This window comes from Neofelis nebulosa, chromosome 6 (genome assembly GCF_028018385.1).
Source record: "Neofelis nebulosa isolate mNeoNeb1 chromosome 6, mNeoNeb1.pri, whole genome shotgun sequence".
In the NCBI taxonomy this organism is placed as follows: Eukaryota; Metazoa; Chordata; class Mammalia; order Carnivora; family Felidae; genus Neofelis; species Neofelis nebulosa.
The window spans coordinates 34,098,131-34,117,053 of NC_080787.1; the positions used below are offsets into that span (position 1 = coordinate 34,098,131).

Genomic DNA, 18,923 nt, shown 5'->3' on the forward strand with positions numbered 1-18,923 from the left:
GGAAGTTGGGTTGGATTCTTGGCTGAGGTGATGAGAGTACCAGGGCTTGGATGAATGCAACATCCCTTTCCCACCCTCCAGGCTCCTTCCCCAAACACACACAGAACTAGAACTCAAATGTGCATCATAAGTTTATTCCCGATGCGGGACAGATTCCTTCCATCCCCAAAACGAATCACATGGTGCCCTGGAGAAATCTAGGAGATTCTTCCCACTCCAGGGAAGGAGTGAGAAGGACAGATGCTGAGGACAAGGCTGACTTTGCAGTTCCTCAGCCTACTTATCCTCCCCTCCTCAACAGAGGAGAGCTGCTCCACACTATTTCCTCTCATCCACTCATCGCTGAAATAATAATAGGAAAAAAAAAAAAAAGGCTCCACTATTTAAAAAGAAAAGACAAAAAATCCTCAATATGGGGAGGGAGGGGTCCTGGCTGGGACTTGAGGTTAAAGGTCACCAATAGAAGAGGGACAGGGAAGAGAAGGAACCATCACTGTTTCTGCTGCAGGGCCTCCTTCCTTGCTGCATCCTGTAGCAACTGTGTGTCGACCTCATCTGCCGGCAACTGCACATAGCGGACCACTGAGCCCCGGATGAAGCAGTTCTTCACTGATAACTAGACCAAGATAGACAAATGTGAAAACACCCTTAAAAATATCTGCTATCCACCCGGGAGCATCCTGCTTCTGTTTCCTCTTCACCATCGCCAACTCACCATGTGAGGGTATTTCTCAGGGTCTGTGACACTGATGTCCGTTAGTTTGATGTTGAGATACTAAGAAAAGAAGATGAATAGCATCATCAGCTCTAGAGAAAACATGCAAGTACCCAGCACCGAAACTCTCCCCTCACCTTCCCCAAGACCCGATTCTAGGCTCCTACGATATCTCACCTGATCCACAGAATGGAGGGTTCCACAGATGCTGTCGGGGGAGATGGAGGAGAGAACCAAATCAGTTTAAACCAAAATAAACAGAGATGTCTTCAGAGCATGGATAAGAACATGGTTGGGGGAAGTCAAGGACTTAAGGAAGCCAGAAAACGTAGAACCAAAAGGGGGCATTCCTAAACCCAGGAGCAAGAAGGACAATGCTTTTACTGCAATATGTTATTTTACTTATTTAGTTTTTAAATGTTTATTTATTTTTGAGAGAGAGAGAGAGAGCGTGAGCGCATGAGCGGGGGAGGGGCAGAGAGAGAGGAAGACACATAATCTGAAGCAAGCTCCAGGCTTTGAGCTGTCAGCACAGAGCCTGACTCGAGGCTTGAACTCATGAACTGTGGAATCATGACCTGAGCCAAAGTCAGACACTTAATCAACTGAGCCATACTTTAGATCTCATGTCTCCTCTCCTAGAACCAACTCACTTAAAAAAATTTTTTTTTTATTTTTGAGAGAGAGAGAGACAGAGTGTGAGCAGGGGAGGAGCAGACAGAGAAGGAGACACAGAATCCAAAAAAGGGTCTAGGCTCCAAGCTGTCAGCACAGAGCCCGACATGGAGCTTGAACTCACAAACTGCAAGATCATAACCTGAGCCAAAGTTGGCACTTAACCGACTGAGCCACCCAGGCACCCCCAAACCAACTCACTCTTAACAGCTACCATTAAACAACTGTCATGCACTAGACCTGTATTCCACGTATTTGCAGTCTTTCTAGCCACTTTGCAAGATAGCCATTACCCTCTAGGGACTCAGAGACTGTGTAACGTGCCCAAGTTTAGGACAAACAGGGACTTGAGTCCAGGTCTGATTCCCCAAACCATCAGCTATTTTCAAACATTTCTTGCCTTGGAACCAGAGCCCCATAGGTAAAGTAGACAAAATAGCTTAACATTGTTCTTGATGCAGGCACAGGGATGTCCTGTCCCTTCCTCAATCCCTGGGCCCTCTGAAATGTGAATGAGGAATGCTATCAGAACACCAGTACTCCAAGTCATGCTACCTCTCTTTCCCAACCTCTTTAATTTCTGTCAATGGCTTCAACAGTCTTACAACCTCAAATCCTGAGTAGTACTTCACCATCCTCCATGACCCATGTCCCCATCATTTGATGACATTTTTCTAACATTTCCATAATTTCTCTTTCCAATTTGACTTCTACAAACCAAGGTCTAATTACACTTCAATACAGGTCAGCTTCCATCCTGGCCACCCTGCATGTCATCACAATTCTATGTTCCTTAGGACTGTGGTTCTCAAACACTGATGTGTGCTCGAAGGTTTCTTAAGTCTGTGACAAAAGAAACACAGGTTGGGGTGCCTGGGTGGCTCAGTCAGCTAAACGTCTGACTTCAGCTCACGATCTCACTGCTTGTGAGTTCGAGCCCCGAGTCAGGCTCTGTGCTGACAGCTCAAAGCCTGGAGCTTGCTTCAGATTCTGTGTCTCCCTCTCTCTCTGCCCCTCTCCTGTTCACGCTCTGCCTTTCTCTCAAAAATAAACATTAAAAACAAAACACAAGTTAATATAGCATGTGTTGAGTGTGTATGTAGTGTGTTAAAGATTACCAATATTCTTCCCTAAGAATAACTCTTTAATTGCCCTTACTTTCTGATATGAACAGAAATTTTTAATAAAAATGATTATAATAAATGGTAATTTTAGAAATGTCCTTGCCAAAAATAAATTGGCAGTTCTCTGTGGACCCCAATTTTTGTTAAATTCTAAGTCTCTGAAATCCAGAGACATACTGCCTCAGTGGTGGCTTCCCCACATCCCTGGCTGCTGAAAAGCCTTTGAGAGCACCCTACTACCATCTGCAACAGCGAAGTAACTTTCAGGAATTGTATAAGGTGGTGTCATTTCATTCAGTCCTTTAACAGTATCTGGCAGAAAAATAGTATGACATCAAGCATGAGAGAAACAAGCTCTTCCCCCAACCCAATGGACTACTTTCAAATATTGTAAGTCCCTGTTGTAGGGCATGGGACATAAGCTATTATTGCCATGTAGAAGACCCAGGAAGGAGAGAAGAGGAAAACCAAAAACAAATCATCTCACAGAATTGCCTAGGGTGGTTTTGGCTTCCACACTTGTCTCTCTATATGGCCCCAATCTGTATACCATCAACACCATATGCATCACTAGTGCCATAAATGGGAATCTCTGATCTAAAAGGCAAGTCTACGGTGCCTAGCTCACTCAATCGGAAGAGCACGCAACTCTTGATCTCGACGTTATGAATTCAAGCCCCACATTGGGTGTAGAGACTACTTTAAAAAATAAAATCTTAAAAATAAATAAAATAAAAGGCAAGTCCCTCTCTTCATCATTCCTTACGACATCAACGTTTCCCCAACTAAGAAATTACCTCACAAAGAAACATGGAAGATATTGTTGGGGGTGGGGAATACACTGATTCAAAGTTTCTAAAAGAGGGATGCTTGGCTGTCTCAGTAGAGCGTGTGACTCTTGACCTTGGGGTTGTGGGGTTGAGTCCCACACTGGGTGTAGAGATCACTTAAAAATAAAATCTTAAAAAAATTTGAGGGGCATCTGGGGTGTTCAGTTGGTTGAACGTCTGACTTCAGCTCAGGTCACGATCTCGCAGTTCGTGAGCTCAAGCCCCACATCAGGCTTGCTGCTGTCAGCCTGTCAGCACAGAGGCTGCTTTGGATCCTCTGTCCCTCTCTCTCTGCGCCTCCCCTGCTTGTGTTCTCCCCAAAATAAATAAATATTAAAAAAAAAAAAAGTAGGGTATTAAGAAGGGCACTTGTGATGAGCACTGGTTGTATGTTAAGTGATGAATCACTAAATTCTACACCTGAAGCGAATATTACACTGTATGTTAACTAGAATTCAAATAAAAACTTGGAAAATAAAGTTAAAAAAATAAAGTTTCTAAAGGAGAGTCAGGTAATAAGTAATGATACTTTAAATGTACACTTCATTCAAAGGATTTTTTTTCCTAAAGAAAGAGATGGGAACAAAGATGCATGCATGAGGATGTCCAGGGCAGCATGATTTATAAAAACAAGGGACTGGAAACAGCCTAAATGTGCAACAGCAAAGTCGGTTAAAGTAGTTCCAGCCAGCTAATAAAAATGCCATACAGACATTAAGAATGTTAAAGATCAACTTTATTGACATGAAAAATATCCACAACATACTGTCAGATGAAAAGCAAGTTTCACAACTGCATAAAGAATATGACCCCGTTTCTTTTTCAAGTTTTTATTTAAACTCTAGTTAACATATAGTGTAATATTAGTTTCAGGTGTAGAATTTAGTGGCTCAACACTTATATACAACACACAGTGTTCATCACAAGTGCCCTCCTTAATATCCCTCACTCATCTAGTCTACTCCCTGCCCACCTCCCCTCCAGTGATCCTCAATTTATTCTCTATAGTTAAGAATCTATTTTCTGGTTTGCCTCTTTCCCACCGCCTATGTTCATTTGTTTTGTTTCTTAAACTCTACATATGAGTGAAATCATATGGTATTTGTCTTGCTCTGTTTTTAATTTAAGGGAGCGTGCACGCACGTGTGCACACACCAGACAGAACTGGACTTCAGTTCTGACTGTGTCATTCACTAACTGTGTAGACTTGAGCAAGTTTCTTAACATGTATGTCTATGCTTCAGTTTCCTCATGTGTAAGACAGCAACAATAGTATATGTCATATGGACATGTTATGAGAATTAAATAAATTCATACATACAAAATATTCAGAATAGTGCTTAGTTGATAGAAGGTTCTCAAATGTTAGCTATTTTTCTTTCTTTCGGCACACACCTATTAAGCACCTACTATATACCAGGCCTATGCTAGGTACACAATGGTGAGCTGAGGTTCTGGCCCTGTAGGAAGGACAGGACATAAACCATAAACATTTCGATGAAACCACAATTTGAGAAGCACCCACTAGGAAGAAAATTAGACTATATGACAGACTTTATATGGCTAGACGGACCAGGAAAAAAGTGTCTCCAAGGATACAGCATTTACTCCAAGTCCTGAACAGTAATTAGGAACTAATGATACAAGAGGGTAGAGGATGTAAAAGCAGCAAGACATAAGGTATTGCATTGGTCTTTGGCTTACCCTTTACATTTTCTTTAACAAAAGGAAGATTGTGCCATATATACTATTATGCAACAGCTCTCCAGATCAATGCATCGTATTCCTCTGTGACAGCTGTATAATATGGAAGTACCACAACTCAATCAACCCATTCCGGGTAGACAGCTATTTGTTTCCAATTTGGGGCTATTGAAAGTAAAACCACAAACCTCTTTGCACATACATCTTTACCTGTGGCACTGATTCGTACATTTCTGTAAGCTGGGTCAAAGGAGTCTATGATTTAGTCAGAAAAAAACAAAACTATGTTCGTTTCGCAAAGAAGGAAAAAAATGTTATTGATGCCTGCGCTGCCCTCTTTCTAGTACTTTAAACTTAAGGCACTGGTCATTTATTTCTTCTGTAGCTCTCCCACTGTGCCCAGCCCTCAAATACTTGTCAAAGAGGTTCCAGAGCCCTGCATATCTCCGCCCCCTACAGAATGGGTACCTACCTCAGGTCATTCTTGAGTTCCACGACCACATCCTTGCCCACGAGGGACTTGAAAAAGGAATAGAAGAGCTATTGGGCGAGAGGGGGAAAACCATCATATGGGAAGGCACACAGTAGGGAAGAGTGCTCCTTTGCCAGTATCCCCAAATACTGGTATTGGGATCCCCACCACATCTCTGGCAAGTTCTCAAAACTTCACGGGAAAGAATACTCTGATAGGGACGGCCGCCTGAAGCGCAAAAGATTCTGCACCCTTCACTGAGCCCCTGGCTGAAAGCCCCAGAGAGACACTCTGCCCTGCACTCCTCGGGCTCTCCGGGTGCGTCTCTCAATCGCCCACCTCTCCTGGGGCCCTGCCCACTCGCCCCAGTGAACAGAATTGTACAAAGTATCCCATTCGCACCCTCCCAAAGCCTCCTGAGGTCTCGCTTTTTCCCTCCCCTTGTTTCCAACTCTCTCCCGCGTTTGTTTTGTTTCCCTCATAAGTTTAAAAAAAAAAAGAAAGAAAGAAAAGAAGGAAAATCCCCATTTGCTCCCAGGTGTCTTCCCCCGCACCCCAGAATTTGAGGCGTGAGAACTAAGGATGGGGGCAAGACCCCTGGGCCCAACTCCGACCCCGCCGGTCAAAGCCTAGACGCCACCCCGACTACTATCCGCCGGCACGCCCGCGCTCCGCCCGGGCGCCCCTTGTGACGTCACGGTACCTACCATGGTGCTCAAGCCGCTGCCGGCCGGGCCGGGAAAACGAGAGCCGGGAACCGCGGGACTGGGGCCGGACCGCAACCGAGACGCTAGCCCGCGCGTGGGAATGGGCGGGGTCGCGCAGGCGCCACGAGAAGCTCGGAGGAAGCTCCGAGCAAGCACTACGGCACGCGGCAGGGTCGCACCGCTGGGAGCGCTAGCAGGGGAGAGCCGAGGGGGCGCTTGAGCCGGGAAAGGGGCGGGTCTTCCTGCCTTTCCACTTCCTCCCGAGTGGCGCGCTTCCAAACACGCAGGCGCGGGCCCCAGCTGTTTGAAGAGGTACACCGCCTCTTAGAGGTTTTTTTCACTGACAGTGCCATCCACAGCACGATTGCTCACACCTTACATTCTACTGACAACTGTGGAGGAATTTGCGAAAACTCCTGATTTGTACACTTTTCTATATGTCACACTTGGATAAAAACTTTAGAAAATAACATGGTGCAGAATCCCCGAAATCAGGAGCCTGAGCACTCCTCTTGATTCTATCAAAGGCTCCCAGTAACATATTTCTCCCAAGGACTCAATCTCAGTCCATATTTCTCAGACCCTTTTGCCTGTAAAGGACTGAGTAAAACCAAACAGAAACTTGCTCAGGGCTAGAAATTCCCATTGTAACATTTCACTTAAAACACAAAGGGACACAAGGGCTGTTACACATACTTCTATGCTCCTGTCCCCAAGGGTTTTATAAATATGGGATATGACACAATAGGTGAAAATATTTTTCAATAAGACTACAAATCCTCCATTTCTCATCTTGCACAAAAGTACCCATTTGTCAGCACTTCGTTGTAGAAATGTTTTCTGCATGTAAAAGATGTAATAATCGACTCTGAATACACAGATGTTGGATCTTCTGACCCCACTATAAGTATCATAAGGACATCAAGCAGAAGTTTGTCCCCCCCCCCCCCAGCTGAACCCTAAGCACCTAAACCACTCTATCACTGAGTACAAGCATAGCAACTGCTCTACCTGGAGCTAAAGGAGGCTGATGATCAAAAGTTATTTTCCTGCTTCAGGGACGCCTGGGTGTCTCAGTTGGTTAAGCATCTGACTTTTGATTTCAGCTCAAGACATGATCTCACAGTTCCTGGGTTCACACCCTGCATAAGGCTCTGCGCTAATGGCACAGTGTGGAGCCTACTTGGGATTCTCTCTCTTCTCTCTCTCTCTGCCTCTCCCTGTGGTCGCTCACTCTCAGAGTGAATAAATAAATAAACTTTACAAAAAGCCATTTTCCCACTTAAAACAATTATCTCATGAAAATTCAAATACTTTCCACTTATCAGTTTAATGATTCACAATGAGCTCACAATCAGACCACACACACTCTCTCTTCATTGATTCTTCTTTTCCTATTTTCAAGGTACAGTAACAGTCTAAAGATACCAGAAGAGGGACACCTATCTAGCTCAGCAGGAAGAACATGTGACTCTTCATCTTGGCGTCATGAGTTCAAGCTTCACGTTGGAGGTAAAGATGACCTAAATGCACTTAAATATATTTTTAAAAATAAAAATAAACTTTAAAAAGGTAAAAAAAAATAAAAAATAAAGATACCAGAAAAAAATTTTGTTTTAGGAACAAATTTACTGAATGACAAATAACCATCCACACAGGAAGAAGAAAGTTGGGAAGGTTGGAAATAAATAACAGACATCAAATTCATCAAATGGCTCAAAGAGGGGCCTAGTTTTCCTAAGAGTCAGAAACAGGGATTGTGAAAAGGTGGTATACAAGACTCTTTTGTCAGAATCTGAAAGGGATGGTAACAGGTTCAGGTCCAGTCAATTCAAGAATCATAACAATGTTTGAAGATGAGGGGAACAAAATTCACCTTAGAGGCACCCTAGAGCCCTCCAGCTCCAGATAAGATTAATCTACTTCTTCGATGGTGGGGCCTGTGGCAGCCCTTCCAGGAGTATACCCTGTCCCACAGGTAGGCCCAGTGCATCCTCCCTGGTAGAGTTTGGTGATGACTGGGTTACACACCTGCTCCAATTCCTTTCTCTTGTGATCAAACTCTTCTTTCTCAGCCAGTTGATTGGCCTCCAGCCACGAAAGGACCTCACTGCATTTATCCAGTATTTTCTTTTTATCAGACTCACTAATCTTGCCCTTCAAGCCCTCATCACTCACAGCACTCTTCATGTTAAAAGCATAAGATTCTAAGGCATTTTTTGCAGCGATTTTCTCTCTTTGGACCTCATCCTCAGCTTTGTACTTCTCAGCATCCAGGACCATGCGTTCAATCTCCTCCTTGCTCAGCCGGCCCTTGTCGTTGGTGATGGTGATCTTGTTGGCCTTGCCTGTGCTCTTGTCCATGGCTGTTACATTGAGAATACCGTTGGCATCGATGTCAAAGGTCACTTCAATCTGAGGCACTCCCCTGGGTGCAGGAGGGATTCCAGTCAGGTCAAAGCGCCCCAGCAGGTTGTTGTCTCGGGTCATGGCCCTCTCGCCCTCAAACACCTGGATCAATACCCCTGGCTGGTTATCTGAATAGGTGGTGAAGATCTGCGTCTGCTTGGTGGGGATGGTAGAGTTGCGCTTGATCAGGACAGTCATCACACCCCCGGCTGTTTCCAACCCTAGGGACAAGGGAGCCACATCCAGCAAAAGCAGGTCCTGTACCTTTTCAGATTTGTCCCCCATCAAAATGGCTGCCTGTACAGCAGCCCCATAGGCCACTGCCTCATCTGGATTGATGCTCTTATTGAGATCATGACCATTAAAGTAGTCCTGTAGCAGCCTCTGAACCTTAGGGATGCGGGTGGAGCCCCCTACTAAAACAATGTCATGGATCTTAGCCTTATCCATCTTGGCATCCCGAAGAGCCTTCTCCACAGGTTCCAACGTGCCTCTAAACAGGTCTGCACACAACTCTTCAAATCGGGCTCTGGTGATGGATGTGTAGAAGTCAACGCCTTCATAAAGTGAATCAATTTCCAAGTTGGCCTGGGTGCTGGACGACAGGGTCCTCTTGGCCCGCTCGCAGGCGGTGCGCAGCCGCCTCACGGCTCGCTTGTTCTGGATGATGTCCTTCTTGTACTTCCTCTTGAATTCCTCCACAAAGTGGCTCACAAGCCTGTTGTCAAAGTCCTCTCCACCAAGGTGGGTGTCCCCAGCTGTGGCCTTTACTTCAAAGATTCCATCATCTATGGTCAGGATGGACACATCAAATGTTCCTCCACCCAGGTCAAAGATCAAGACATGTCGCTCTCCCTGACCTGCTTTATCTAAGCCATATGCAATGGCAGCAGCTGTGGGTTCATTGATAATTCTTAGCACATTCAGACCCGCAATCACACCTGCATCCTTGGTGGCTTGACGCTGAGAATCATTGAAATAAGCTGGCACAGTTATCACAGCATTGGTGACAGGGTGGCCCAAAAAGGCCTCAGCAGTCTCCTTCATCTTTGTCAGTACCATAGAAGAGATTTCCTCAGGATAGAAAGCTTTTTTCTCCCCTTTGTAGGACACTGTTACCTTGGGCTTGCCTCCTTCATTGATTACTTGAAAAGGCCAGTGTTTCATATCTGCCTGCACTACAGGATCATTAAATTTCCTGCCAATCAGACGTTTGGCATCAAAGACAGTGTTCTGGGGATTCATGGCTACCTGGTTCTTGGCCGCATCCCCAATGAGCCGTTCCGTGTCGGTGAAGGCCACATAGCTGGGGGTGGTGCGGTTGCCCTGGTCATTGGCAATGATCTCTACCTTACCGTGCTGGAACACCCCCACGCATGAGTAGGTGGTGCCCAGGTCGATGCCAATGGCCATTCCCTTAGCAGCAGCCATGGTCTTCCGAGGCCTGAGAAAAAAAAATGAGATAAAGTTTTGGCAGAGTGCTTTTTTTTTTTTTTTTTTTTTACTTTATTACTTTTTTAATTTAGAGAGACAGAGATGGAGAACACGAACGAGCAAGGGAGAGGGGCAGAGGAACAGAGAGAGAATCTTAAACAGGATTCACGTTCAGCATGGAACTCAACACAGGATTGATCCCACAATCCTGAGATCATGACTTGAGCTGAAAAAAGAGTTGGATGCTCAACGGAGTGAGCCATCCAGGCGCCCTTATTACTTTCCATTGTACTAAAATACACATAATGTGAAATTTACCATCTCAACCATTTTTTAAGTGTACTGTTTAGCAGTAAGTTCATTCACATTGCTGGCCAAACAACCTCCAAAAATCTTTTTATCTTTCAAAACTGAAATTCTATATTCACTAAACAAACCTCCATTCCCCTTCTCTCTCCAGCCCCTGACAACAACTATTCTATTTTCTGTCTCTATGAATTTGATTACTCTAGTTCTTCATAATAATACAATTATACAGTAATTTCTTCTTGTAACTGTTTTTTTTTCACTTAGCAAGATATCCTCAAAAGTTCATGTATGTGTTACAGCATGTGTCAGAGTTTACTTAACCCTGAATAATATTAATTATATATATATAGGGGCATTATATATGGGGCACATTTTGTACATTCATTCCTTCCTTGGACACTTGAGCTGCTTCTACCTTATGGCTATTGTGAATAGTGCTGTCATAAACTCCATGAACAAGTTTCTTGCTAGTGTACAAGTATTCCAGTCTCTTCTCTCACGGAGAGTGCTTTTTGGACTAAAGTATTCTTAGCGAATTGGAAGTAAGTGGGAGGACAGTTGGCATATATTCTGTTTAATTTTCACAGAGTGTAACCTCATTGTCCTGTTTCTTTATCTGTGATATTTTATTCTGAGATTGTAACTGTCTCCTGCTGAACTAAGATTATCTTATGTTCTGGTCCCTTCACCAGACATTAATCTCCATCTTTCGGTTTAGCTACCTTCCACAACTCCTTTACCCTCCATTAGGCATTAGTTGGCATACTATTGGGCTAGTCTGAAAATGGCTACTAGGAACCTAATCTAACCCTCACAAACTTTCTCAGACGAGATAGAGCGTGACAAGCAATCTCTCCAATCTTCTCTGGAATAAAACTATCTGAAGACACTAACAGATCAGCTCCTCCACTTCTTTCCAGCAGCTCTGACAAATCCCACCCACCTTGGCTCCTTGCCAAAGGATTCCCCCTTCCCTGATTAGTCAATGCACCCCATAGATTGAAACTACAGAATTTTCCAGCACTTTCTCAAACATGGATCTACTAGTCTTGCCTATTGTCATTCCATTTCAATCAGAGCCCTCCTGGCTCACCTATTGTCCCGCCGCCTTCGATCCAGTTTAATAATGTTCCAACTGCGGAGCCCCTGTACTTGGGGGCTCCTTTAACATCCAAACGGCGCAGCCGGTGTTCCCCCACCCCCCACCCGCCCCGCCCTACAACTTTGAGCGGACTCCGGACCTACCATCCCCTACCATCCCGATTCCTAAATAGCTCATGAGGTCAGAGGCAGCACCCCCATTGTAACGCGTCTGGGGAGCCAGCGTCAACATTCCCGCCCCCGCCCTGCCTCCGGCCCTGCCAGCCCCTCCCACCTCCTCGCGCCGACCCCCGCCCTCCTCGAAGCTTTGCAAGCCCAGCAAGCCCCAGAAGAGTCTGGAGAGTTCTGGGAGGGGCGGCACCCAGAACGCTGATTGGTCCCAGAAAGCCTGGAGGCAGGACGCGATGCGAAACCGCTGGAATATTCCCGGCCTGGCAGCCCCGCAGAGCTCCGTGATTGGCTGAGGACAGAAAAGGTGGGGCTCGATGAGGCGTTATAAACACAGAGCCGCCCCGTCCCGAAAAACAGCAAGCCTGCGGAGAAACCTTCGGGGTTCAGGCGGTGACCGCTAGCGCAATTTCCGCAGACCGGCTGAGTCGGGCTCCCCGCAAGTTCGAGTTTGCACCTTCGGAACAGACCGAGTTCCTCGTCGCCTATCCCGACCGACGTTCACAAAGGCTGAACCTCAGCGCCGGGCAAGGGAGCAGGACACCGACATGGCTAAAACCGCAGCCATCGGCATCGACCTGGGCACCACCTACTCATGCGTGGGGGTGTTCCAGCACGGCAAGGTAGAGATCATCGCCAACGACCAGGGCAACCGCACCACCCCCAGCTACGTGGCCTTCACGGACACCGAGCGGCTCATCGGGGATGCGGCCAAAAATCAGGTGGCGCTGAACCCGCAGAACACCGTGTTCGACGCGAAGCGGCTGATCGGCCGCAAGTTCGGCGACCCGGTGGTGCAGTCGGATATGAAGCACTGGCCTTTCCGGGTGATCAACGACGGAGATAAGCCCAAGGTGCAGGTGAGCTACAAGGGGGAGACCAAGGCGTTCTACCCCGAGGAGATCTCGTCCATGGTGCTGACCAAGATGAAGGAGATCGCCGAGGCGTACCTGGGCTACCCGGTGACCAACGCGGTGATCACCGTGCCGGCCTACTTCAACGACTCGCAGCGGCAGGCCACCAAGGACGCGGGGGTGATCGCGGGGCTGAACGTGCTGCGGATCATCAACGAGCCCACGGCCGCCGCCATCGCCTACGGCCTGGACAGGACGGGCAAGGGGGAGCGCAACGTGCTCATCTTTGACCTGGGCGGGGGCACCTTCGACGTGTCCATCCTGACGATCGACGACGGCATCTTCGAGGTGAAGGCCACGGCGGGGGACACCCACCTGGGTGGGGAGGACTTTGACAACAGGCTGGTGAACCACTTCGTGGAGGAGTTCAAGAGGAAGCACAAGAAGGACATCAGCCAGAACAAGCGAGCCGTGAGGCGGCTGCGCACCGCCTGCGAGCGGGCCAAGAGGACCCTGTCGTCCAGCACCCAGGCCAGCCTGGAGATCGACTCCCTGTTCGAGGGCATCGACTTCTACACGTCCATCACGAGGGCGCGGTTCGAGGAGCTGTGCTCGGACCTGTTCCGGAGCACCCTGGAGCCGGTGGAGAAGGCTCTGCGCGACGCCAAGCTGGACAAGGCCCAGATCCACGACCTGGTCCTGGTGGGGGGCTCCACCCGCATCCCCAAGGTGCAGAAGCTGCTGCAAGACTTCTTCAACGGGCGCGATCTCAACAAGAGCATCAACCCCGACGAGGCAGTGGCCTACGGGGCGGCGGTGCAGGCGGCCATCCTGATGGGGGACAAGTCTGAGAACGTGCAGGACCTGTTGCTGCTGGACGTGGCGCCCTTGTCGCTGGGGCTGGAGACGGCCGGCGGCGTGATGACTGCCCTGATCAAGCGCAACTCCACCATCCCCACCAAGCAGACGCAGATCTTCACCACCTACTCGGACAACCAGCCCGGAGTGCTGATCCAGGTGTACGAGGGCGAGAGGGCCATGACGCGAGACAATAACCTGCTGGGGCGCTTCGAGCTGAGCGGCATCCCCCCGGCCCCACGCGGAGTGCCCCAGATCGAGGTGACCTTCGACATCGATGCCAATGGCATCCTGAACGTCACGGCCACGGACAAGAGCACGGGCAAAGCCAACAAGATCACCATCACCAACGACAAGGGCCGGCTGAGCAAGGAGGAGATCGAGCGCATGGTGCAGGAGGCGGAGAAGTACAAAGCCGAGGACGAGGTGCAGCGCGAGAGGGTGTCTGCCAAGAACGCCCTGGAGTCGTACGCCTTCAACATGAAGAGTGCCGTGGAGGATGAGGGTCTCAAGGGGAAGATCAGCGAGGCCGACAAGAAGAAGGTGCTGGACAAGTGCCAGGAGGTCATTTCCTGGCTGGACGCCAACACCTTGGCCGAGAAGGACGAGTTTGAGCACAAGAGGAAGGAGCTGGAGCAGGTGTGTAACCCCATCATCAGCGGACTGTACCAGGGGGCGGGTGGCCCTGGGGCTGGTGGCTTTGGGGCTCAGGCCCCCAGAGGTGGCTCTGGGTCAGGCCCCACCATTGAGGAAGTGGATTAGGAGTTCTTCCCCAGATTGCTCGTGTTTGTTGAGGAGACGGTTGGGATTCATGACTTTTGTATTGCCTTATATATCTGCATTTCATCACCTCTCAACTTTGCAACTTGTTTGCCAAGTTTCGACTGTCTCCTTTGGTGAAATGATAAAGTTCCTTTTTTTTTTTTTTTTTTTTTTGTAGAGTCTAAACCTAGCAAGAATTTATACTGCCATCTTTTGTGCATTTTCTTTTTTGTAATATTCATCCCAAACTCAGGCCTTTTTGTTTTGTTGTTTTAACTGTTTTCTGTAGAGTAAATAAACTCAATAATTTGATTATCTTGACTGTTTCTGTGTTTTATTTTGAGGTTAGAAGAATTTGCATAGGTTGTCTTGTTAGTCTAAAGTTGAATGGTAATTTGTATCTTAGATAAAGGTCAGGGATCTGGAGAAGTACGTCTGTATATTGCCTTGTGATCTATTTCTTTCAAGCAAATGGTATCCTTGGGAGAGTTGAAACAAATGCTTGGTATGAGTGGGTTGAGTCTGTGGATGCAGAAAAAATTACAGGCTACTGACATAGTGGTGTCAAGTTGGTGAGGGGGTTGACCTTATGTAAGGGTGGCCTCAAAAGAGGGGGGAATGGGGATGTTACTGGAGAAGCTGACAAAAAGGAGAGGCAGTTAGGGAGTAAGGCCATGCCTGCCTGTTCCTGTAAGTACACCTGATATGTCAGAGCAATGATACATAATCTGGTTTCAGCATGAAAGAACAGGTGAGTCCTAAATCGGTAGTGAGGAAATGTGAGTTCAGGCACTGGCTTGCCCAGTTATGCATATGCCACCCTGATCTCTAGTTCTCATGTGTTAAAATGAAAGGTTTTTTGGGTTTTTTTGTTTTTTGTTTTTTTTTGCCTGGTGCCTCAGCCTTTACTTCTCATTTCCGAGAGGTTACTTAGATAGAAATGTCACATTTCTGGCTTTGGTTATTTACATTTTAAGTACCCGGTATCTTCAAGCAGTTTGTCCTTGAGTTTGGTGCCCCAAGAGAAGGACCCAGTAGTTCAGTGCCCTTATGTACCAGGCACCGTTTTGGGGGCTATGTGTTTATTAATTCTCATTCCACCACACCAAGTTTAGGTAGTGTTTGACTTGCACAGGTGAACATAACAGGGAGATTTAAAAGTTACTGATTTAACTGAAATTACGTCACTGGTTAAAAAAATTTCCAGTTCATGGGGCACCTAGGTGGCTCAGTTGGTTAAGCATCTGACTTGGGCTCAAGTCATGATTTCGCAGTTTGTGGGTTGGAGCCCCTCATCGGCTCTGTACTGACAGCTCAGAACCTGGAGCCTGTTTCAGATTCTGTGTCTCCCTCTCTCTCTGCCCCTCCCCTGTTCATGCTCTGTCTCTGTCTCAAAAATAAACATTAAAAAAAAAAAAATTCCAGTTCAGCAAAGGTGTTAAACCTGGATTCCAGCTCTGGTTTCCTCAGTTGTTGCCAGGCTGTCCCAAGTCCACAGGCCTTTTGTCTTTTACATGGCTGGTTCTGGGTTATTTCTAACCTAGGTTTCTCAGTCACTACCCATTTGCTTTTATTTTGTGCAATTCTAAACAATTCTATCAGAGAAACAATAGGATTGATAACAAAGGTTTAGTATTTGTTAACTTGGAAGAGGAAGGACCCTGCAGCCCTGTACTAAGAAGACTTACTACAGGCATCCTTCCCACACACTACCTTCCCTTTGAGATGCTTCATATCCCAACTGCTAGCATTCTAGAAATAATTCCCCCCACAATTTCCTTGTTAGAAAATGCCTGCCCACAATTCTCCAGGCTTGATGAGTGAACCCTTTTAAAAATCAATTGCACCTGGGGGTTACAAAGTTGTTTTAGAACAAGATAGAGGGGGTAGGTGGAGATAATTGCAAGCACCCCTGAATTGTGCACTTAACTTTTTTTTAGTGTTTGTTTATTTTTGAGAGAGTGTGTGAGCAGGGGAGGGGCAGAGAGAATTGAGACAGAATCCGAACGAAGCAGGCTCTGAGCTGTCAGCAGAAAGCCTGACATGGAACTTGAACCCACAGTGAGATCATGACCTAAGCTCAGGTTGGACATTCTATGACTGAGCCACCCAGGTGCCCCTGAATTGTGCACTTTAAAATGGTTTTTATGTTTTGTGAATTTCACTTCAACAAAAAACAAAAGGTCTCACTCCACATTCCATAAAAGCATTTTCTTTTTTGTTTTTTGAAGTTTTATTTATTTTGAGTGAGAGAGAATGAGAGCATGAGAGCAAGAGAGAGGAAGAGAAAGAATCCCAAACAAGCTCATTGCTATAAGGTCGGAGCCCAATGTGGGGCTTAAACTCATGAACCTTGAGATCATGACCTGAGCCGAAATCCAGTCGAATGCTTAACAGACTGAGCCACCCAGGTGACCCCATAAAAGCATTTTCTGTGTTCTTCAAAGCCCATCAAACCTTTTAGTAAATAATAGCCTTTGAAGAAAATCAGTGTTATGAGAATGACACATACATGGTAGACCTTGCCCTGGAAGTATGGAAATGGAAATCTACAAGATGCTTAGGCTTCTAGACCATATTATAAAGGCACTTTTAACCTTCAGGAGAGTTGAGCTGTAGGGCTGTGGACTCTAGCCATAGTGTAAATCAATTTTGATGAGGATACGCATTTGCTACAGGACCTCATCTGCCCCTTAGAGCTGCAGTAGCATTTGTGACTGTCATTTGCAGATAATACAGTGACTCTTCAGCAACCACTACCACTATTTAGCGGAGAGGTGCAGGGGATAGGCAGGGCAGATTGGAAACGGGTGGAGATTGGGAAGGAACTACCAAACAACTTTGATAAGAGTTTAGGGAAATCTCTAGAAATAACCCTGGACAAAGTAAGTTCCTATGGCTAGTCAAGTTACTAAGTAGGTGCTTTATTAAGAAATCAATATAAGACGTTGTTGCCTGCATACCTTTGCACAGACTGAAATAATCACTTTGTAAAGGCAAGGAGTTAAGGCTGATGAAATTGTAGATTTAAATAAAGTAAAGAGAATGTCAGAGCACCTGGGTGGCTTAGTGGGTTGAGCGTCTGGCTCTTGATTTCAGCTCGGGTCATGATCTCACAGTTTGTTGGGTTCGAGCCCAGAGTCAGGCTCTGTGCTGACAGGCTGACAGAGGGGAGTGTGATTGGAATTTTCTCGCTCTCTCAAGATTTAAAAAAAGAGAGAGAATGCAGTGTCATCGCTGAAGAAATTTGTGTTTTGGGTAACAGAAGAAACTTGGGAGTAGGGGAGGTACATTGAGGAAAAAGAACTGTGGGTGAGGAAAGAATTTTAAAAATCTAGTACTTTCCCTAATACACCTTTGGGCCTAAGACTGCTTTATTAGTAACATACATACTGTCATTTCTCGTATTTAACAGGATTCTGTCATCAAAAATGAAAAAGATACCAAAACAACAACAACAAAACCTTTTATACATATGAGAGAAGCGGGCAGGAACATGGGCTTTCGGTAGAAATGGGGTTATTTTAGGTGAGAGGATGATCCTTATAGTAGAGATAAGAAACAGTAACTGACATCAACTTTCAGTCTAATTGAAATCCTAAATACGTCCCCTTGGATCACCTCTTGGGAATCCGCTGCACTGGGACAGATCAATACCACCAGTCCCGCCCCTTTCCTCGAGCCGCTCACAGAAAGCCTAAGGGGTCGGGACGCACAGGGAATTCCGGACATCGGGGTGAACCCAACCCGCCCCACCATCCCTGTCGGGCCCAGTCAAGGATCGGAAGATCGGGCACAACCGGGAAGCATTGAGGCAGGGGGAAGAAGGTGTCCAGAAGACGAGAATCACTTCCGAGGGCCTTTAAATGGGGAACTAGAGCCAGGAGGTGACGGTGAGGCGGCGACAGGGCAAGGCCACCGGGTGCGTCCCCGCCGCACGTCCTCGCCAGGCCCCGGGTGCGTTCGCCTCGGGCTGTGTGGGGACCTTCTCTTCTGGCGTCTGGCCACCCAATTCGTCCGGCCTAATTGTAGGAGTTACGAGACTTTCCAGTGTTTTCGTCGCATAAATTAGCTAGTGTGAGAAATACTCTGAAGCTCTCGCCTTTTTTCTCCTTTAACCCCGTTTTGGAAAAAAACAATCACAAAACCCCGGTACCGGCCAGGCAATTCTGCGGCCAGTCCCGCCAGTTAGGCCCCAGCGGCGGCCTCCGCGCTCTGCGACCCCGCCCCCGCCCCCGCCCTCTCCGGCTGGCGCTCTACGCTCCCTTTCACCGCTGTCCCGAACTTTCTGGAGTTTTCTGGGTTCCAGGGCGGAGACTGACTCGTAGGAAAACTCTTCAACAAACTGCCTCATCCAAGTCTCCCCACACCCTCAACCCCGCTAACTCCCGCCCTAGAAAATCAAGCTTAGTCATCTCTCTATATTTAATTTCCAGAAAATTCTGTGAACTCTGTCCCAGCCTAGCCATAGTAACAGGGCTCCCTGCTTTCCCCTTTGCGAGGGAACCTTCTGTTATGAAGGGAAGGGGAGGCAGGGCTGGGAGAGCTGGAAGGGTGGGAAAGGTAGGAGTGGGCGGTGGGGTTGGGATGGTCAGGAGTCAGAAGTGGCAGCCCAGAGAGAGGAGTCCCTGGCTGGTCACATAGCCCTGTGGTGTCCCTAATGTGCTCTGTCAGAGCCCTGACATTCACTTCACTCCCTTTTGTGGCCATTTGTTTTCCTCTTCAGAGAATGAAAGGGATAGGATGCCTGTGCCAGCCCTGAGAGAAGTTCAAAATGGGAAATATGAGGACCTGTAGGTTC

General features: G+C 47.1%; 3 protein-coding genes across 5 annotated transcripts; 1 reads left to right on the plus strand and 2 right to left on the minus strand.

Annotated features, from left to right (window-relative positions):
- Positions 1-113: 113 nt before the first annotated feature.
- LSM2 (LSM2 homolog, U6 small nuclear RNA and mRNA degradation associated) lies at positions 114-7,706 on the minus strand. The gene is made up of 6 exons (XM_058736134.1): positions 7,700-7,706; positions 6,228-6,550; positions 5,521-5,588; positions 893-923; positions 716-775; positions 114-616 (listed from the first exon to the last, which is right to left on the minus strand). The coding sequence occupies exons 1-6, from the start codon at positions 7,704-7,706 to the stop codon at positions 491-493; spliced, it is 615 nt and encodes a 204-aa protein (XP_058592117.1). The 3' UTR covers positions 114-490.
- Positions 7,707-7,836: 130 nt separating this feature from the next.
- On the minus strand, positions 7,837-11,854 carry LOC131513954 (heat shock 70 kDa protein 1-like). Of its 3 annotated transcripts, none has more exons than XM_058733379.1 (2): positions 11,755-11,854; positions 7,837-10,080 (listed from the first exon to the last, which is right to left on the minus strand). In XM_058733379.1, the coding sequence occupies exon 2, from the start codon at positions 10,065-10,067 to the stop codon at positions 8,142-8,144; it is 1,926 nt and encodes a 641-aa protein (XP_058589362.1). In that variant the 5' UTR covers positions 10,068-10,080; positions 11,755-11,854; the 3' UTR covers positions 7,837-8,141. The 3 variants fall into 3 exon arrangements, with proteins under 3 accessions (XP_058589362.1, XP_058589361.1, XP_058589360.1); XM_058733378.1 differs by lacking the exon at positions 11,755-11,854 and adding an exon at positions 11,625-11,676; XM_058733377.1 differs by lacking the exon at positions 11,755-11,854 and adding an exon at positions 11,473-11,593.
- Positions 11,855-11,997: 143 nt separating this feature from the next.
- Positions 11,998-14,434, plus strand: LOC131513956 (heat shock 70 kDa protein 1). Its single transcript, XM_058733381.1, has one exon. The coding sequence runs from the start codon at positions 12,197-12,199 to the stop codon at positions 14,120-14,122; it is 1,926 nt and encodes a 641-aa protein (XP_058589364.1). The 5' UTR covers positions 11,998-12,196; the 3' UTR covers positions 14,123-14,434.
- Positions 14,435-18,923: the final 4,489 nt, after the last annotated feature.